At 43.3% G+C, this 21,793-nt stretch overlaps 1 protein-coding gene across 17 annotated transcripts in view; it reads right to left on the bottom strand.

The window, feature by feature from the left end:
* Positions 1-21,793, bottom strand: part of LOC133499991 (ubiquinol-cytochrome-c reductase complex assembly factor 3-like) — a 124,706-nt gene that overhangs the window by 31,854 nt on the left and 71,059 nt on the right. For 9 of the 17 annotated variants that reach the window (XM_061818493.1, XM_061818492.1, XM_061818497.1 and 6 more), the window contains 2 exons: positions 5,582-5,753; positions 1,510-1,646 (listed from right to left, as the gene is read on the bottom strand). The exons of 3 other annotated variants lie outside the window; for them this stretch is intronic. In XM_061818493.1, the coding sequence (XP_061674477.1) occupies positions 1,510-1,646; positions 5,582-5,753 (309 nt within the window). Of the gene's footprint in view, positions 1-45; positions 137-1,509; positions 1,647-5,581; positions 5,754-10,101; positions 10,510-17,411; positions 17,529-21,793 lie in introns of those variants that run through there. 5 more of the 17 variants (XR_009794806.1, XM_061818496.1, XR_009794807.1 and 2 more) reach the window with 4 other exon arrangements.

Here is a 21,793-nt window from a genome sequence, read left to right as displayed (position 1 = left end):
CTAGAACGCGCCTTTATGTGCATGCGCTCGATGTATTGGTCATACCTGAATCAAGCGACGAGGTGGATGATAGTCTAACGTGTCTTTTTTTTGGGGGCGCCGTCACACTGCCTCGCGATCGATGCAATGAGAACCCCTAGTGTAAAGATGGCTCATGATATTGATGACTTTTGACGTAAATGCGCTCGCATTACGTGACACAGTTATGAACATGCACTTTCGTACATGCTCTGTACGGTTAACTTGCATTTCCTGTTTTCGGGTGAATAGCGGTTGTTTTGGAGCAGGCTTGCTTAGTTAACAACGTTTATGAAATAAACACGTAACTTAATGTCAAGACCACACAAAATAAGCGACATCTTGAGAGAATGCGAGGGGTGGGGCGTTACTGTTACTCGTGTTAGCGCCTCAACATGGCTATGCTGGTGAAAGCAAAACAACAAACTCAAATGCATGTTCGTTCAATGTTGTCAACTAATATTCGGATTAATTTTAGGCAATTTTCCCTCAATTTTCCGGAACAATTTTCATGAAAATTAAAAAATCTGTAATTCTGGGAAAATCCGGAGGACTTTCATCACTGATGATTTCAAATCATGACATCCTAGTGTATTACCAACAGACACCTTGGAAACGGTGGTCCCAGCTCTTTTCAGGTCATTGACCAAGTCCTGTTGTTTAGTCCTGGGCTGCATGCTCACCTTTCTAAGGATCATTGAGACCCCACCAGATAATATCTTGCATGGGTCTCCACTCCAATTGAGATTGACTGTCATGTTTTGCTTCTTCCACTTTTCTCATGATTGCTCCAACAGTGGACCTTTTTTCCACCAAGATGGTTGGCAATGTCTATGTAGTCTTTTCTAGCCGTGTGGAGTTGTACAATTTTGTCTCTGGTGTCTTTGGACAGCTCTTTGGTCTTAGCCACGTTACAAGTTTGAGTCTAACTGATTGTATGGGGTGGACAGGTCTCTTTATGGAGCGAACAACCTCACAAGGGTGCATCTGATTCAGGATAATATATGGAGTGGAGGTGGACTTTTAAAGGCGGACTAACGGGTCTTTGAGGGTCAGAATTGTAGCTGATAGGTGTTCAAATACTTATTTGCAGCTGTATCACAAAAATAGATCCTTAAAAAAAAAAATTCATACATTGTGATTTCTGGATTTTTCTTTTTCGTTTATCTCTCACAGTGGACATGCACCTACAATGAAAATTTCAGACCTTCTTCATGATTTCCAAGTGGGAGAACTTGCAATTTCACAGGGTGTTCAAATATTTATTTTCTTCACTGTATTGAAGCAGATTTGCTTCCACTTTGCAGACTGCTGTATAATTATAATATCATTGCATTTGGAAAAACACTATCTCATCACATCCCAAGTTCCTCTGTGATTCCCACCCAGGTAATTGAGAGAAAAGTTATTATCATAAAGGCAATATCATAAACATAAAGACTACATTACTGAGCTTTTCAGTGACATAAAAAAACGATGAATGGCACTCACTTGTTTGAGACCATTATGATTCCTCCTCAGGTCATTGACCTCCTCCTCCATGTTTTTGAGCTTTTGCTCTATTTCCTTGCGCCTTTCCATCTCTGTACGGTACTGAGTTTGGGCTCTTTCTGATACTTCCTTAAGCTCTGAGACAAAAATGCATATACTAACAGTAATGTTCTATCAATGAAAACATCAGTTGTGCATTAAAGCCTTTACAGTGAGAATGGCCACTTCAAATTTTTTGGACGGCAGGTGAAAATTAGAAGGCCATGTTTCTGTCAGCAATGCAGTTCACTCAATATTCCACAATAAAATGAACATCTGTAAATTCTGATCAGGATGTGTGATTAAGAGGTGTGTAAAGGAGACGACAATGGTTGGATCACCAATTAGAACATCGGAACAGTGAGATAAAAGCGTAATGCCACAGCACTATACCATTGTTAACTAAATTTCATCAGCTGTCCATTTCACGAATGAATCTGATCGAGAAGGAATGTCTGCTGAAAGCTCAATATATTCCGGACACCAAGTGGATGTGCCAAGTGTACCTCCACTGAGGAGTGCTACTGACACCCAGGTAGACATTTTAAAATAGATATTGTTATGAAAATTACATATAATATTATTCACTTCCATGAAAAAAATTTAGCGTAGAGCGTGTCATTAATGCATTAAGTTGTGGAAGTCTCAATTGACATCTCAGTGGCGGCCATATTGCCTGGAACATCCTTTGCAGATGTCAAACTGGGACAGTCGCCATTGAAAAAAACGCTGTGCGACTTGCTATGGGAGATGAACAAGAGATTTTCAGATTTTTCTGACGCCCCTTCTGAGACTGAAGCTCTTTTCAAAGAAAAGAACATTTCAGAATCGAGTGAAGTGACCAGGGGCGTATTACCTGATCGTTTCAAGACTTATTTAGATATGAGGATCACTTCTAACTAAAAACAAGCTCACCGACAAACGGACGAGGAACACAATGAAATATTCAAAATGACAGGCCAAAATTGTTCGATTTCCCAACTCTTTTACAAGTCTTGTGTATGTAGCGTACTCAGGAAGACCCATGCCGGGCAAAGTAACTACTTCAGGGGTGCCCAGACACCAGTGGGTGGGAGAGCTCCTTTCTCCTTCCCGTACGCAGCCAATCCACCTCCCTGCCTGATCCACCACTGTGTCAGGACAAACAGCGGCTAACGGCAGCCACCAGCGATATAACGCGGATCTTTTGTTAAGTTCTGAGAGAAAGATTATGTCATCTGACGCGGACGAAGCTTTTTATTAATACTGCTGCTTTCAGACAAGTACACAGACAACACACTGCATTCCTGGAACATTCACTGAAAATAACATTTGTTTTGTGTTTGGTGACTAGACGTCATTTGGCTATTTAGCACGTGTTACACTCTACTAAACTATCTTTGTACTTCTATTTAGTTAGTGTTTTGTCTTGTCTTGTATTGTGTGTGATTAAGTTGTCTTTCACGCAATACAAGTGCTTTGTTATATTTTGCTGGTTTGACCAAGGGAACGTATTCTAAATTAACAAGTAGCATATGCTATAAACTGTGAGACAAATCAGACCCCTTCAAATATTATTTTTTTAATAGCTCTATACACAAGTACTTGTCATTTAGAACCCACAAAGCTTTTGTCCTTTGCATCTGTGCAATCCATTTTTCATGACAAACCAGGTCTTTTGGAAATGTGTGAAGAATGAATCCATCCTCCCAAGTGTTCAAGCAAAATCCAGCAATACAACGAGCAGGTATTTTGGCTAACACACAGAAAAAACAGGTAATTTCTCATCGGTACAATTGGTGTAGACAGATTGGTTGGCTTCCGGTTTCCGGTTGGTAACAACAATTCCAAGAGCCTCTGACCTGCGAGACCGTTCAATAACTAAATCTTGCTGAATTTGGACCGAATGTTGTGAGCACTCGACGTGGGACACCCCTGGTGACGACTTCAGTGGACTAAAATCATCATCTGTATAATTTTAGTACCCAAATTGGAGCAGTTTGAGTTCGTGTTGAATCTGCGCGTCTGAGCCTAGTTCCGGAAAATCAAGTTTGTAATCAAATGAGGAGGTAAACATTCAAGAGTGAGTACCTACACGACCTGCGAAACCTACGTTTCGTTTACAACGAGGACTGTGAGTACTTACTGACTGACTGATACCAATTTAAACGTGCCTATAGGCCCAGACTGCTTTAGCTTAGCTGCCTAACAATGATTAGCATTTGCGATCAAACAGTGCTGTTGAAGAAGCATCGAACGTGTTTAACTTCATAACGTGTACGACCTAAACCACGGGTACAACAAGGGACGTGAGGACTTATCGGAAATTTAACAAGTCTTATGTTAATACCCAAATATGAGCCGTATTGTTTGCGTTGAAGCTGCTCGGCCCTAGTTTAACCTAGCGCGGTAAGAACTTTACCTAATCCCTTAAATCCACATATCCTTTGAATCGTTATATCCATTATATTTTCACACATGTAGTTTGTGATTTGTGTACCTTATGTGCTGACTGTGTTTATTTGATTGCTTTTATCTGACTTTAACTTTAACAAAGACTAAGTAGTGTGTGAATTGTGTATCTTATGTGCTGACTTTGTTTATTTGATTGCTTGATTTTGGCTATCCACCCGAAGGGCAGCACATTATTGTGCTATCTGTCGGCCGGTCCCAAGCCCGGATAAATGCAGAGGGTTGTGGCAGGAAGGGCATCCATAGAGAAAGCCTATGACAGAGTACCAAGAGAGGAACTGTGGTACTGCATGCGCAAGTCTGGAGTGGCGGAGAAATATGTTAGAATAGTACAGGACATGTATGAGGGCAGAAGAACAGCGGTGAGTTGTGTCGTTGGTCTGTCAGAAGAATTTAAGGTGGAGGTGGGACTGCATCAGGGATGTGCGCTGAGCCCCTTCCTGTTTGTGGTAGTAATGGATAGGCTGACAGATGAGGTTAGATTGGAATCCCCTTGGACTCTGATGTTCGCAGATGATATTGTGATATGCAGTGAAAGCAGGGAGAAGGCGTAGGAACAATTAGAAAGATGGAGGCGCGCACTGGAAAGGAGAGGAATGAAGATTAGCTTTAGTAAAACATAATATATGTGTATGGATGTGAGGGGCGGAGCAGGAGGAGTGAAGCTTCAGGGAGAAGAGATAGTGAGGGTGGATGGCTTCAAATACTTGGGATCAACATAAGAGAGCAATGGACACTGTGGTAAAGAAGTGAAGAAACAGGTCCAAGTGGGGTGGAACAGTTGGCGGAAGGTGTCTGGTGTTCTATGCGACAGAAGAGTCACCGCTCGGATGAAGGGCAAAGTTGATAAAACAGTGGTGAGGCCGGCCATGAAGTACGGATTTGAGATGGTGGCACTGAAGAAACAACAGGAAGCAGAACTTGAGGTAGCAGAAATGAAGATGCTGAGGTTCTCGCTTGGACTGAACAGGTTGGATAGGATTAGAAATGAGCTCATGAGAGGGACAGCCAAAATTGGATGATTTGGAGACAAGGTAGAGAGAGAAGACTTAGATGGTTTGGACATGTTCAGAGACAAGAGAGTGAGTATATTGGGAGAAGGGTGCTGAGGATAGAGCTGCCAGGAAAAAGAGCGAGAGGAAGACCAAAGAAAAGGTTGATGGATGTTGTGAGGGCGGACATGAGAACAGTAGGTGTTAAAAGAAGAAGATCCACAAAATAGGCTTAGATGGAGAAAGATGACACGCTGTGCCGACCCCTAACGAGACAAGCCGAAAGGAAAAGAAGACAATCGGTATTGACACTCGACCCCGCGACTCCAAAAAAAACGTCACTTTCTGGTTCTTCAACACAAAAGCCAAGAAAGACTTTCCATACCAGGAGATGAAAAAAAGATATATGGCAACAATCCTGCCTTCCTGTGAAAAAATGGATGGGTCCATTTCATATTATTTTTGGTTAAAAACGTAGTAAATTTTGTGCTTTAGGTGTCAGTGGCACTTTAAACCCACATATTCTCTCCACAGTGTTCTTCCTAAAAGAAATTATCAACTTATTCCAGAGAAAATATATGAACACTAACCTCCCATTAGTGATTCCAGCACATTGATGTGTTTAGAGTGGTGTTCACAATTGAGCAGCCTTGTGCTCAATTCAGTCTGCAGCTCCAAAACCTTCTGCTGATGAGCCAAACTCTCTAGTTTGATTTGAGAAAGCTGGGCTGTGGTCACTGCCAGTTCTTCTTTCAACCGAATCTGGATAGCAATCGGGAAAATACAATGACGTTATGAAGGAGAAATGTGGTGGTGGCTCGACCAAGAACTAAACCCCATGCCATCTGGAACAGTACAAGTGAGATTGGGGAAATGAAACCATGGGAAGGAAATGGCCAACAGCTGATAGAATGACATTGGAAAGAATAGTGGGAGGGAGGAAATAAGTAAAAATCCTAAAACATCCTGAAATACGAATTCAGTAGCTATTTCTATTTATTTCATTAAAAAAAATAATTCTTGAACTTTTAACCATGGGTTGGCAATTTGCTTTCTCAAGGGGCTACATGAGGAATGGAACAGTTACGTAGGACCACAAAAAATGCTAAGTTTAACTGAGTTCAATCCTAAAACATTTCTATTGGTATGACTATATCTGACATCCTTTTGTAAAAAAAACAAAGGCAAATATGTCTTCTGTGATGAGAACCAAGGGTGAAGCGAGCAGCTCCTCTTGTTACGGGTATTATAGCTTTGACATGTGAGTGTTTCACGAAGTGTAGTCCTGCCTTTGCCTGAAACTGTTTTTCACAGGGAAGGAGGACTGAGGGTGAAAAGTCATTCTGGGGGGCAGTCATCATGAAAATGAGCAGAATTGTATCAATTCCCAAAAAGAATGGCTTGTTCACAGACGCATTCAGAAATAAGCAGTGGAAAAAAAAAGATTTATTTTGGTTTCCCTGATAAAGTGCAGACCTTCTAGAGTAGTGGTCCCCAGCTTTTTTTTTTTCCGCACCAGGGCATCTCAGCTTTAACAATACGATCTGCTTCTCCTTGAGCAGTCACCTTATCATGGTGGAGGGTTTTGACTGTCCCGATGATCCTAGAAGCTAAGTTGTCTGGGGCTTCACATCCCTGACAGGGTCACCCATGGCAGAAAGGTCCTAGGTGAGGGAACAGGCAAAGTATGACTCCATAACCCCTATGACAAATACAAATATTGGATCTCGGGTTCCTTTTCCCGGACGTGGGTCACCGGGCCCCCCCTCTAGAGCCAGGCCTGGAGGTGGGGCTCGAAGGAGAGTGCCGGGTGGCCAGGCCTGCACCTATGGGGCTCGGCCGGGCACATCCCGAAAGGGTAACATGGGTCCCCCTTCCCATCGGCTCGCCACCTGTGAGAGGGGCCATAGAGATGCGGTGCGATGTGAGCTGGGCAGTAGCCAAAGGTCTTGGCGATCTGATCCCTGGCTACAGATACTCGCTCTTGGGACATGGGGTAGAGAGACCATTTTTTTTTTTTTTTTTTAAATAAAACAAACTGTTAAATGGTGACCGCTGGTTACTTCTAACAGTGTAAAAACAGAGCAATCATAATATTTTGAAAACTTAAAATGAGTCCACACAACCAAAATCATTTTGTCAAACTTCAGACAAAAATGTAGACATTGAAATTTATAGCCTATTGCACTTAAAAGTTATACTTCAGAAAAAAAGTACCAGTCTTCTTCTCTTTTCAACTTGTCCCGTTAGGGGTCGCCACAGCGTGTCATCTTTTACCATCTTAGCCTATCTCCTGCATCTTCCTCTCTAACCCCAACTCCCCTCATGTCTTCCCCTTCTTTTGCCTGGCAGCTCCATCCTCAGCACCCTTCCACCAATATACTCACTCTCTCGCCTCTGAACATATCCAAACCATCGAAGTCTGCTCTCTCGAATCTTGTCTCCAAAACATCCAACTTTGGCTGTCCCTCTATTAAACTCATTTCTAATCCTATCCAACCTGCTTACTCTGAGTGAGAGCCTCAACATCTTCATTTCTGCTACCTCCAGTTCTGCTTCCTGTTGTTTCTTCAGTGCCACTGGCTCTAATCCGTACATCATGGCCAGCCTCACCAATGTTTTGTAAACTTTGCCCTTCATCCTAGCAGAGACTCTTCTGTCAGATAACACACCAGACACCTTCCGCCAGCTGTTCCAACCTGCTTGGACCCGTTTCTTCACTTCCTGACCACACTCACCATTGGTCTGGATTGTTGACCCTAAATATTTGAAGTCCTTCACGCTCGCTATCGCTTCTCCCTGAAGCCTCACTCTTCCCCCTCCACCTTTCTCATTCACACACATATATTCGGTTTTACTTCGGCTAATCTTCATTCCTTTCCTTTCCAGTGCATCTCTCCATCTTTCTAATTGTTCCTCTGCATGCTCCTTGCTTTCACTGCATATCACAATATCATCTGCGAACATCATGGTCCAAGTGGATTCCAGTCTAACCTCATCTGTCAGCCTATCCATTACCAAAGCAAACAGGAAGGGGCTCAGAGCTGATCCCTGATGCAGTCCCACCTCCACCTTAAATTCTTCTGACACACCTAAGGCACACCTCACCATTGTTCTGTTGCCATCATACATGTCCTGTACTATTTTAACATACTTCTCTGCCACACCAAACTTACGCATGCAGAACCACAGTTCCTCTCTTGGTACTCCGTCATAGGCTTTCTCAAGATCCGCAAAGACACAATGGAGCGCCTTCTGACCTTCTCTGTACTTTTCCACTAGCATCCTCAAGGCAAATAATGCATCTGTGGTACTCTTTCTAGGCATGAAACCATACTGTTGCTCGCAGATACTTCTATCCTGACTCTAGCCTCCACTACTCTTTCCCATAACTTCATTCTGTGGCTCATCAACTTTATTCCTCTATAATTCCCACAGCTCTGAACATCGCCTTTGTTCTTAAAAATGGGAACTAGAACACTTTTCCTCCATTCCTCATTCACCTGCTAGTATTCTGTTGAATAAGTTGGTCAAAAACTCCACAACCATCTCTCCAAATTGCTTCCATACCTCCACTGGTATGTCATCAGGACCAACTGCCTTTCCATTTTTCATCCTTTGTAGTGCCTTTGTGACTTCCCCCTTACTAATCATTGCCACTTCCTGGTCCTTCACACTTGCCTCTTCAACTCTTCCTTCTCTCTCATTTTCTTCATTCATCAACTTCTCAAAGTATTCTATCCATCTATTTAGCACACAACTGGCACCAGTCAACACATTTACATCTCTATCCTTAATCACCCTTACCTGCTGCACATCCTTCCCAACTCTATCCCTCTGTCTGGCCAACCTGTCGAGATCCTTTTCTCCTTCTTTCGTGTCCAACCTGGTGTACATGTCTTCATATGACTCTTGTTTAGTCTTTGCCATCTCTACCTTTGCCCTACGTCGCATCTCGATGTACTCCTTTCGCCTCTCCTCAGTCCTCTCAGTGTCCCACTTCTTCTTGGGCTCTTGCAAAATATTGCTGCTGTGAGATTAAACTAGCTTCATGTATGTCAGCATTTCTTGTTTGGTAATGTCTCTTCACATCTTTACACATCACACTCTTTAAAAACAGCCATGATCTCTTTATAAATGAGGCAGATACAGTTGTTGCGTATTTCAATGACGAAATAGTCCGATTTTCACCCAACCATGAAGCGTCTACCCTCCCAGTCAACTTTGCTTTTTTTGTTGATTGTCGAGATTTTTGAAAATTGGGCAAAGAGTCAAACAGGCTGCTGCCTCATAGTGGGTAAAGCAGCAACAGCATTTAGTTTTAAGCTATGGCATATGCAGCTAACAGTACCGCTGCCGAATAAGTCTACATGCGAGCCAGATGCTATTGATTTGATGACAGCGGCTCTAGGCCGGATGAAATTTGACCACAGCCCGCATTTGGCCACAGGGCCGGAATTTGAACATGGCTGTTTTGGATGAACAGCCTATATATTTCTTTGCATCTCTTGATAACGTTTCCCCTCTCTAATCAAACTTTTGATTGAAGTACGCTATTCTTCTGAACAATATGTTGAACGACCCATTTCAGAATCAGATTTAATGGTCAAGTAAGTAACAACACACAAGAAATTTGTCTCCGGCAGTGGGTGGCGCCCTGGTACCACATTCATGTTGAGTACTGAGAAGAACAAACAAGAATGATGAACAATAGACATTCAATTCATAGGAACTATTCCTTATAAGAGTCACAGTTGTACAAGATGCAGTCTTCTAGCATTTACAGCAGTTTAGAGTGCATCAACGGCTCACATTATGTTCAGCTTATACGGAGTGCTCTTACCCATTGGCGGTTCACTATTATAGACCAGTACAATGACAATTGTGCATCGGCAGCAGTTGAAAGTGACGAATCATCCAATAGGATACAGTGTATATGACTAGTACTAATACTGATTGGACAAGGAGAATATGAGGGCGTGTCCCAACAACGATGCAACACAGAACTCGAAGGTTCGCTGATCAAGAATTTAATGACTTAATCGCAAAAGAGGGAAAAAAACCTGATAATGCCTGCTAGTTTTAATCTGCATTGATCGGTAGCACCTACCCGAAAGAAGGAGCTGGAAGAGGTGGTGACCAGGATGTGGAGGATCAGAAAGGATCATGCCTGCACTGATCCTAGTTTGAGTGGCGTGCAAGTCTTCAAGGGTGGGTAGGGTGGTGGCGACAATCCGTTCAGTGGTTTTGATTGTCTGTTGAAGTTGAAGCTCGTCTGTTTTTGTTGCAACCTCCAAACCAGACCGCTGTGTAGAACTGTCTTTCTCTCACTTTTGTGAAAGGGCCATGCTTTCTTAGAACCTGCAAGAATTACATGCTTCTGTTTTTTTTTTTCTTTTCTTTTTCTTTTCTTTTTGAAGATGGCGTTGTTGCGCGTTTCCCACTTCAGGTCCTGTGAGTCTGTAATTCCCAAGAACTTCCTCAGCCTTTCAAGTAGAAATCCTGAAATAGGGGCCACCTGATTCACACCAAAATTGATTACCTCATTGATTGAATGCCACAATGCAAATTATTTTAACACACCCCTTTCAAAAAATTGCACCGTCTTAAAAATGTGTATATCATGAATGCTGGGTCTTGTTGGTTTTCTGAAAATCCACTGCACCAACTGGTCACTTATTTGACATGTCGCAATCAAAATATAGACTGAAAACAGGGACTAAACCTGGTTAGTCACATTGGACTCATCAATTTGAACACGACAGTACATACATACATTCACACGCACACACACATTTGAAGTCAGAAGTCAGTTTACGTGCACTGTGCAAAAACATTTTATTGTCTCATTGTCTGAAGTTAAATCAGACTAAACCTCTTCTGTTTCACGTCAGTCAAGATCACCAAAATTTAATTTTGTTAAATGTTGTATCATTTTCCTCGAGGTAAAAAATTTACATGCATTTCCTAAGTATCGCATAGCATTTCATTTGAACTGGACCAAATGTTTTGGGTAACCTGATATAAGCTTCTGACAGTCCTCTGCTGGAATCCTTGCCTATTCCTCCTGGCAGAACTGTTGTAACTGAATCAGGTTTGTCAATTGCCTTGCCGCAGATATATTTTCAGATCTGTTCACAAATTTTTGATGTTATTCTGATCAGGGCTTTGTGATGGTCACTTTTTTATCCTCAAGCCACTTTTTAACCATTGTCTATTTGGAAGACCGATTCGCACCCAAGTTTTAGCTGATGTCTTGAGATGTTGCCTTAACATCTCCATGTCATGTAAAGTGAAGAAAATGAGTATTTGAACACCCTGCTATATTGCAAGTTCTCCCACTTAGGAATCATGGATGGGTCCAAAATTTTCATTGTAGGTGCATGTCCACTGTGAGAGAGATAATCTAAAGAAAAATACAGAAATCACTATGATTTTTTTTAACGATTTATTTGTGTGATACAGCTGCAAATAAGGATTTGAACACCTGAGAAAACCAATGTTAATATTTGGTACAGTAGCCTTTGTTTGCAATTACAGAGGTCAAACCTTTCCTGTAGTTGTTCACCAGGTTTGCATACACTGCAGGAGGGATTTTGGCCCACTCCTCCAAACAGATCTTTAGATCAGGCAGGTTTCTGGGCTGTCGCTGAGAAACACAGAGTTTCAGCTCCATCCAAAATGTTATATTGGCTTTAGGTCTGGAGACTGGCTAGGCCAAATCAGAACCTTGATATGCTTCTTACTCCTTGGTTTTCCTGGCTGTGTGCTTCAGTTCATTGTTAATACAGTGCAGTCGTCCTATCCCATATGCAAAAAAACACCCCCAAAGCATGAAGCTACCACGCCAATGGTTCACAGTAGGGATGGTGTTCTTGGGGTGCAACTCATCATTCATCTTCCTCCAAACATGGTTAGTGGAATTATGGACAAAAAGTTCAATTTTGGTCTCATCTGACCACAAAACTTTCTCCCATGAATCCTCTGTATCATCCAAATGGTCATTGGCAAACTTAAAACGAGCCTTGACATGTGCTGGTTTAACCAGGGGAACCTTCTGTGCCATGCATGATTTCAAACAATGACGTCTTAGTGTATTACCAACAGTCACTTTGGAAACAATGGGCTGATTCCTCGCCTTCCGAAGGATCATTGAGACCTCACGAGGTGATATCTTGCATGGGCTCCACTTGACAGTCATGTTTAGGTTCTTCCATTTTCTAATAATTGCTCCAACAGTGGACCTTTTTTCCACCAAGCTGCTTGGCAATTTCTTTGTCACCCTTTCAAGCCGTGTGGAGTTGTACAATTTTGTCTCTGGTGCTTCTTCGGGTCATTGTCAAATGGAAAGACCCAGCCACGACTCATCTTCAATGCTCTGACTGAGGGAAAGATGTTCCCCAAAATCTCACAATACATGGCCGCAGTCATCCTCTCCTTAATACATTGCAGTCGTCCTGTCCTATGTGCAGAAGAACACCCCCAAAGCATGATGCTACCACCCCTATGCTTCACAGCAGGGATGGTGTTCTTGGGATGGAACTCATTGTTCGTCTTCCTCCTAACACGGTTATTTGAATGATGACCAAAAAGTTCCATTTTGGTCTCATCTGAAAACAAAACCATGACTCTTCTGTATCATCGCAATGATAATTGTCAAATTTAAGACGGGCGTTGACACCTGCTGGTTTAAGCAGGGGAACCTTCTGTGCCATGCATGATTTCAAACCATGATGTCTTAGTGTATTCCCAACAGTCGCCTTGGAAACGGTGGTCCCAGCTCTTTTCAGGTCATTAACCAAGTCCTCTCGTGTAGTCCTGGGCTGATTCCGCACCTTTCTAAGGACCATTGAGACCCCACAAGGTGATACCTTTCATATGGCTCCACTCTGATTGAGATTGACCATCACATGTTTAGCTTCTTCCATTTTCTAATTACTACTCCAACAGTGGACCTTTTTTTCACCAAGCTGCTAGGCAATTTCTCCATAGCCCTTTCCAGTCATGTGGGGTTGTACAATTTTGTCTCTGGTGTCTTTGAACAGCTCTTTGGTCTTGGCCATGTTATAAGTTCAAGTCTTACTGATAATATGGGGTGGAGAGGTATCTTTATGCAGCTAACAACCTCATACAGGTGCATCAATTTAGGAAAATACATGGAGTGGAGGTGGACTTTTAAAGGTGGGCTAACAGGTCTTTGATGGTCAGAATTCTAGTTGATAGACAGGTGTTCAAATACTTATTTGCAGCTGTATCACACAAAAATGTTACCAAAAAAAAAAAAAAAAAATTTGATTTCTGGATTTTTCTTTTTTTATTATGTCTCCCATAGTGGACATACACCTCCATGATTTCTAAGTGGGGGAACTTGCAATCTAGCAGGGTGTTCAAACACTTATTTTCTTCACTGTATTTTTATTGATTATGCAGTTTTAGGAAGAGCTCCAATTCATCCAAACAGGCCCACAATATGATGCTGTCACCTGCATGCTTCACTGTTAGTATGGTGTTCTGCGATGTAGAAGCTTCCCCCTTTTTCCTCCTGATGTAACGTTCGTCATTATGGCCAAATAGCTCCACTTCAGTTTCAGTAGACCACAGGACATGCCCCCAGAAGTTACGATTTTTTTCTTGGTGTTTCAGCAAACTGTAATCTGTCTTTTCACGTTTCTTTCTAAGTAATAGCTTCATTCTCTGTAAATGGCCTTTCACCCCATGTTGGTGCAGGACTTGTTTCACTGTAGATAATGACACTCTTTTACCAGCTTCATCCAGCACCTTCACAAGGTTTGTAACTTTTGTTCTAAGATTGAGTCGCACATTTCGGACCAAAGCACATTCATTTCTGTGACACAAAGCCAGTCTTCCTGAGCAGTGTGATGGCTGGACATTTCCATTATGTTTATACTTGCATATAATTGTTTGAACAGATGAACGTGGCACCTTCAAGCATTTGGAAATTGAACACAAGTATCAGCAAAACTCTTCTTTCACATCCCTAGGTGTGCTATCAATTAACTCATGTCAGTCAACCTATCATGAGCTTCCAAAGTCATGACCGAATCATCTGGGCTTCCCCAACGTAGTATAGTAGTAGTTAGTTAGTAGTAGTAGTAAATAGTTTTGTTGCATAGTACTTTTTGTGGATGTAAACTTTTGGCCACAAAGAGAATTCTCTCATTTTTGTGGCATTTAATAAAAGTAAATATTTTTGGTGATCTTGACTGACCTGAAACAGGAGAAATTTAGAAAAAAATTGTTTAAAAAAAAAAAAAAAAAGAAAAGTGAGACAAAAAAATTTAATGTATTTTTGCATATGTATGTATGTTTGTCATCTCCTGGCTTCAACTTGTATGTGTGTGCGTGTCTCTGTCTCACTCTGGAGGAATTTTGTCACAGAGTTATTTCAATTCCGCCATGTAAAAGGGCTTTCTAGCACGAAATGCCCGTTGAAGGTCACACCGCATTATCTCAATTGGACTGAAATCCAGACTTTGTCACTCCAAAACCTTAATTTTTTTTTTTTGAGGCAATTAGAGGTGGACTTGCTGGTGTGTTTCAGATCATTGTCCTGGTGCATGATCCAAGAGCCCTCGAGTTTGAGGGCACAAACTGACGGCCGGACATTTTCCTTCAGTATTTTCTGTTACACAGGAAAATGAATTGTTCCAATCACAGCAAGTTGTCCTGATCCTGAGGTAGAAAAGCAGCCCCAGATCATCAACACTGCCACCACCATGCTTTACTGTTGGCGTAATGAGCTTTCTATCAAACGCTGTGCCATTTTTAACGCCAAATGTAATGGCCACACACCTTCTAGCAATTCAATTTCTAACTTGTCAGTCCACAGAGTATTTCACAAACCGTTTTGAGGAACATCAAGATGTCTTGTGCAAATGTGAGATGAGCCTTTGTATTCTTTCCTTACAGGAGGCGTTTTTGCCTAAGAACTCTCCAATGGATTCCACTTTTGTCGAGTCTTTTTGTTCTGGTAGAATCATGAGCCCTGACCTTAACTGAGACCAACGAGGGCTGCAGGTCTTTAGATGTTGTTTGACGTTTTTTGTGACCTCCTGGATGAGTCCTCGTCACAGTCTTGGAGTAAATTTTAGATATTGTAGCCTACTTCACCTTCTCTGTAATTTTATTTAAGTGAGCTCAGTAAAGTACGCTGAAGTACATTGCCCATGGTTGTGAACGATGATGTGTTATGGCATCCTCCTCCTCTTTCTCAACACTTTTGTGCTGAAGAAGAAGAAGCAGACACAAGAGCCACACTGCTCGCATCAATCTATGATGTTAATTATAGATATGAAAGTGGACTTTTGTGAAAATTCCTGAAAATACAAATGTGAGCACTAGGGGGGTCCGGGCGCATGACCCCCCCCGTGAAACTTTTGCAAAAATGGATGGCTGTGGTGCATTCTGGCGATATCTGTGAACAAAATTCAGACAAAAATTGAAAGTAAAATTTCTAAGTCCTGACCAAAAAAAAAGTTGGGCAGAAGTTCCCCAAGGGCCAAGCCCAGAGGTTTTTTGCCCCCCATCCCCCCTATCACTGGATAGCACAAAATCACATTTGTCATTAAAATATGCCATCTATCTCAAGACAAATGAATTAAGTGAACTATTCAGTAAAAAAACATCTAAAATTGTCCTTTTTCCCCACATTATACATATAGTATAGATATAGAATATACACGAAAATATATCCTAGAATTTCTACAACGTACAGCAAAACATGTTAAAAGAAGTTGATCTGTAGTAATTACCATTAACGTTTAAGTCTCAAACTTCCCATGTTGCGTTGTACTGATACACTCGACCACATTGCTCACCATCTTAGATGTAGATCTAGTAATACTAACAGTATAATCAGTTGCCTTTAATATTTTGATATATATATATATATATATATATATATAAATATACGCAGTCATTCACATTTGAAAAATGTACAGGTGTGGTCAGTCATGCTCGCAGATAAAGTTGCATGTGTGATTAGGGATGGCCTTAAAATAACTTACTAGTTTGATATAACATAACTGTAAATTAAAAATAAAATAAACAAATACTTAACTAAAATAGAAAAAAAATTAAAACTCAGAAATGATAATTTCCAATTTCAACTGATATTAGGAGAACATGATATAAAACGGTATTTAAAATTTATCAATAAAAATTCTTGATTTGACAAACTATCTGAAGAAAATTTAAATGCACTGGCCTGTCAAGGAATAAACACGAACGGTCTATACTTGCAATGTTTTGAAAATGCTGAAAGTTTAGTTAAAAATAATGGGCGTTCGTGGCAACAAGCTCGTGAAACATTGGAACAAACATTCCTCCCGGCAATCCTGACGTTTTCTTGTGTTGGGGGAGTATGCATCGCGGGACTGCCGTAAATAGGAGGCCGGCTTGCTAGAACGCGCCTTTATGTGCATGCGCTCGACGTATTGGCCACACCTGAATCAAACGACAAGGTGGATGATAGTCTAACGTGTCTTTTTTTTTTGTGGGGGCACGCCGTCACACTGCCTCGCGATCGATGCAATGAGAACCCCTGGTGTAACTGAATTTCCTTTGACATGGCTCATGATGTTGATGACTTTCAACGTAAATGCGCTCGCATTACGTGACGCAGTTCTGAACATGCGCTTTCATACATGCTCCGTACATGCTCAGTACGGTTAACTTGCATTTCCTGTTTCCGGGTGAATAGCGGTTGTTTTGGAGCAGGCTTGTTTAGTTAACGTTTATGAAATAAACACGTAAATTAATGTCAAGACCACACAAAATAAGCGACGTCTGGAGAGAATGCGAGGGGAGGGGCGTTACTTTAACTAGTCTTACGTGCCTCAACATGGCTATGCTCGTGAAAGCAAAACAACGAACTCAAACGCATGTTCTTTCAATGTTGTCATCTAATATCCGGATGAATTTTAGGCAATTTTCCGGAACAATTTTCATAAAAATTAAAAAATCCGGAATTCCGGGAAAATCCGGAGGACTTTCATCACTAATATATAGGACCCAGCGGCCGGTCTGGCTTTGCCAGATCGTTGCCATATATGCCTCGTTCCCGCATTCCTGATCCAGAACCCCTGTGTACTAACCTCCGCCTGTCCTCTGATCAACCCCGTAAGCTTGACGCTCCTGATACAACTGCTCACTCTGACTGACTCTCCGGCATTCGACCGTGGAACGAATAAAGATCTTCCTTGAACTGCCTTCCTGTCCTCCCAAGTCGTGCACTTGGCAGGGTTCACACTCAGTCTGACCAAAAAAATTTAAGGGCTTTTTAGGGGCATTTTTAGGGGCTGACACTAAATATTTAGGGCTGACACGGAAAAAATTTAGGGCCGACATGAAAAATTTAGGGCTATCGTGGGAAATCAGGGGTACGGAAAAAAGACTCACCCAATGGTGCCATCAACCGTTCTTGGTTCATCAAATGTTCCAGTACCTCAGTACCTGTGACAGTGATCACCTGTCGCCCCTTGTGGTAGTTCTCATTGATACGACCATTGTCAACGTCTTCACATAACAGAAACAGAAAAACAGATTCTAACTACAATTGCAACTATATACACAAATGTCTTCTACTGATGTCTGTTTCAGCACCCCTACTCTAGCTCCTTGAGCCTACAAAGTGCCTCCTCTATTTGTTGCTGCAGAGGTGCAAAAGTGTCTCTCTTCTCCTTTGCTCTGCCTCTGAGTGCAACCTCAGATTCCTCTTTTCTTCTGCCTCCTCACACAGCCTATCAGCCTTCTCAATAAGCGTTGATATGTCAGTCTCTATTTTGGCTTTTTTGGCTTTGAGGCAGTAGAGATGAAAAGTGGGCAGCGATGCCAAATGTAGCAAGGTACGAAGTCTTCCTTTCCACACAGTGGTAGTTTTTAAATCAATGTCACTGTCTGGGAACATGACTGCAAACACTTTTGAATTATTTTCAGATTTGTCACTGTAATGGCTGCAGATCACTTTTAAAGTCCACACGATCTCTGCCTTTAACGAGTCCGTCTTCGTGTATTGAACTACGTTCATAAAGCCTGACTTCTGGCTGGACAACTGTAGGTCCGCATTAGGGATCGCAACCGGCTACAAATAACTGGTTATAACCGTTTTTTTTTTTTGTTTTTTTTAACCGAAACCGTAATCGGACTTTCGAAATCTGTTAAAATTTCCAATTTCTTCCGGTTCTCCACATTGCGCTTTTTTTAATCAACATCATTTCCACTTTTTTCAAGTTTCGCTGTTAGAGTAAAGTTGGACTCAAAAGAACATTCAGTTAAATCAAAGAAACATCAAACATGACATCGAGGAAACGCTTCAAAGTATGGGAGTAAACTTGTTTTATTGGCAGACATCAAAAGACTACTCGCATAACAGGGGGGGGACTCTGTGAACTCGTCACTCCGGAAGAGCAACAACAAAAACAGTCCGTGCGGAACCCCGCACCCCAACTCGAGGTCCCGCGGGTTAATTATGTAAACACCACTATGGTACCGGTTTTTTGCTACAGCTGTTCGGTTAAAACCGGTTATGAAAGTAAGCGTTTATTTGCGACCCCTAGTGCACATGCACTGCTAGTACCACTGCCTGAAGTTGATGCTTCACTATCTTGATATTTTAGAAACAGATTCATACCAACGGAAGATGAGAGAGTCTTCGCCAAATCAGCGCGTCTCCTGTTTTTCCGGTGGGACTCCAGCGCTTTGACGCACATCTTTTCAAGCTGGTAACTCTGCTTGCACAGATGGCAATAAAACGTGCCGATCTTTTGGATCTCGACGAACCCAGCTCCCAAACTCCTTACTTCCAACCCAAGCTTCTTGAAAAATGCACTTCCCCGTGATACAAGTTGGATCGATGAAAGAACTACGCTACATCATAACGAAGACGAAGTGAAATGCCTACTCACGGAAACAAACAATGGAATATCGACAAGATGGCGACTAGTTGTCAACACGGTGACTTCCGTTGACAATTTCCGGCTGATTTGGACGCCAGACGGATCGCTATTTTTTTAAGAAATAAAAGATTCATTTTTTAGGGAGAATTTTGGCGGTAGAGGTCCTCCCTTTGATTTTTTTTTAATTTAAGGCCTTTTTAGGGGCTTGGCCGGTTTTCGCGGATTTTAAGGACTTTTAGGAGCCCCAAAATGCACCTTCAAAAATTTAGGGGTTTTTAGGGACTTTTAGGGCCGCGTGCGAACCCTGCTTGGGTCCGCCCTAGCGTTCTGGTTATGACGGAACAATCTGGCCACGAAAAGGACCCAGCCGACTCAGAAGCCATCCGCCGCTCATTGCAAATCAAAGGCAGAAACCGGGCCAAGCAGGAGACTCTTCACGTGACTAACCAGAGACTTCACGAGATCTATGCCCGATAAGAGCCATGGCTAGCTTCCCAGGCTAGCGCCACGCCGACCGCCACGGTTCCTACCTCAGTCTAGGTCGCTCCGACTACCCCGCCAGTCGCGGAGTTTCAGCGGTTCGGGGCCACACCTCTCTCCCGGCCCAAACGCTTTTCCGGTGACTCGGGGAACGTCAAACCCTTTCTCGCCCAGTGCGATCTTAACTTTGTGCTACAGGCCTCCACCTTCCCAATGGACCGCGCACAAATTGCCTTCGTCATATCCCACATGACGGGAATAGCAGAGGCATGGGCCATGGCAGAGTGGAGTCGCAACGCCGGAACATTCCACTCCTGGATGTCCTTTGTCTCCGCGATGATGCAGGTCTTCCAGTATGTCTCGCCGGAACGCGAAGCAGCAGCGACGTTGATCACGTTACGACGCGGACAGCATCGCGTGGCGGATTACGCTATCGAGTTTCGCATCAGAGCTGTCGAAAGTCGATGGAATGAGGATGCGCTTTTCGACGCCTTCTTCCGCGGGCTCTCACCGCAAATCCGCAGCCACCTCATTGCCGTGGACCTGCCTACCTCCCTGGATTCACTCATCGCCCTCGCTCTCAAGATCGACCAGAGGCTAGCGATCCAGGGACAAGTGGATGCGCTACTTGAAGGACAGCAGGGTGCCTCTGCCCCGCCGGTTTCCCTGCTGCCGACGACCATACCCACGACAGAGTCGATGCAGGTTGAGGGATTCGAGGGTCCGGCAGAGGAACGATTGCGACGTCGGCGGGAGGGTCAATGCTTCTACTCTGGACGCCATCGTCACTTAGTACCCCACTGTCTGATCAGGCCCAAGCGCTCCGCCCTCAAGATCACGACTCCGTTGAGTGTGAATTACACCGCAGCGGAATCGAGTCGAGCACTGCTTCGAGTCACCTTGAGTACGGGGAGCTATACTTATTCCGCCACTGCCTTTACTGACTCGGAATCGGACGCGAATCTGATTAATCCATGGGTAGTAGAGGCCTTGGGTGCTGTGACTTTTCAAACACAGCGGTTCCACAAAGCAGTTGCGGCCAATGGTAAATTCCTTTGCCGAGTAACTCAACGCAATCTCTGAGGATGACATTTCCAGACGATCACACACAAAAAATAAGCTTCCATGTATTCAACTCGCGGAGCAGAGATGTCATCTTGGACAGTCCCTGGCTTAAAAGACACAACCCACATATTGACCGGATCCCTTCCCAAATCAGGGCGTGGGGCGAAGAATGTAGTGAGGTGTGTTTTGGGGCTCAAGAAGAGAAGAGTTTACAGATCGCGCCAGTCGACTTACAGGAATTGAAGTCCATATTGGACTTACCAGCAGTGCCGTCCTGTTATCAGGACCTCAAGGAAGTTTTCTCAGAGGCAAAAGCCAAATCCCTTCCGCCGCACTGCCCGTACGATCGTGCTATCGAGTCGTTGCCCAGCACCTCACCCCCTCGAGGGAGGCTCTTTTCATTAACAGGACCGGAACACCAAGACATGAAGGAGTACGTGGAGGAGTCGCAAGCGGCAGGACTCATCCGACCATCATTTTCACCGGCTGGAGCAGGATTCTTCTTTGTCAAGAAGAAGGACACCTCGATACGGCTCTGTATTGATTACAAGGGACTCAATGACATCACCGTCAAGAACAGGTACCCTCTTCCCCTAATTGCTACCGCATTCGAACTGCTTCAAGGGGCCCGGATCTTCATCAAGTTGTATTTACGAAATGCGTTCCAGGTGAATGTTGGGACTATGACAGGTAAAGATCGGGAGTTGGTTGACATGAGTACCCTTCAGAGAAGGGGACGAGTGGAAGACGGCCTTTAATACACCAACAGGCCACTACAAATACCTGGTGATGTCGGTTGGCCTGACGAACGCGCCAGCGCTGTTTCAGAATTTCATTAATGATGTGCTTCAGGAGAGACTGAACAAGAACGTGTTCGTCTACCTCGAAGACAGATCTTTTCCCCGGACGGAGCTTCTCACAACAGGGAGGTACTGCAGCATCTACAACGACATAACCTATATGTCAAGATGGAAAACTGCGAGTTCCACCGACCTTCCGTCACATTCCTGGGATTCATCTTGGCCGAGTGAGAGATTCGCATGGATCCCAGTAAGGTCGACTCGGTTCTCCTATGGCCCACTCCCACCAATCGCAGGGAGGTGCAGAGGTTCATCAGATCCGCCAACTTCTACCGCAAGTTCATCAGGAACTTCAGTTCCATAGCTACCCCCTTGCGCGCCCTCACTCCGCCCCGCAATTCATCCGAGTGGGATGTGACCTGCCAGGAGGCCTTTGAAAGACTTGGGTCGAGTTTCACCACATCACCGTCCTCATCATGCCAGAGCCAGAGAGGCAGTTTGTGGTAGAAGTGGATGCATCGGACTTGGGATTGGGAGCAGT

Source organism: Syngnathoides biaculeatus, chromosome 4 (assembly GCF_019802595.1).
Source record: "Syngnathoides biaculeatus isolate LvHL_M chromosome 4, ASM1980259v1, whole genome shotgun sequence".
NCBI classification, from domain to species: domain Eukaryota; kingdom Metazoa; phylum Chordata; class Actinopteri; order Syngnathiformes; family Syngnathidae; genus Syngnathoides; species Syngnathoides biaculeatus.
Note: the sequence above shows the minus strand (reverse complement) of the source record. Positions and strands in the feature narration are given on the sequence as shown.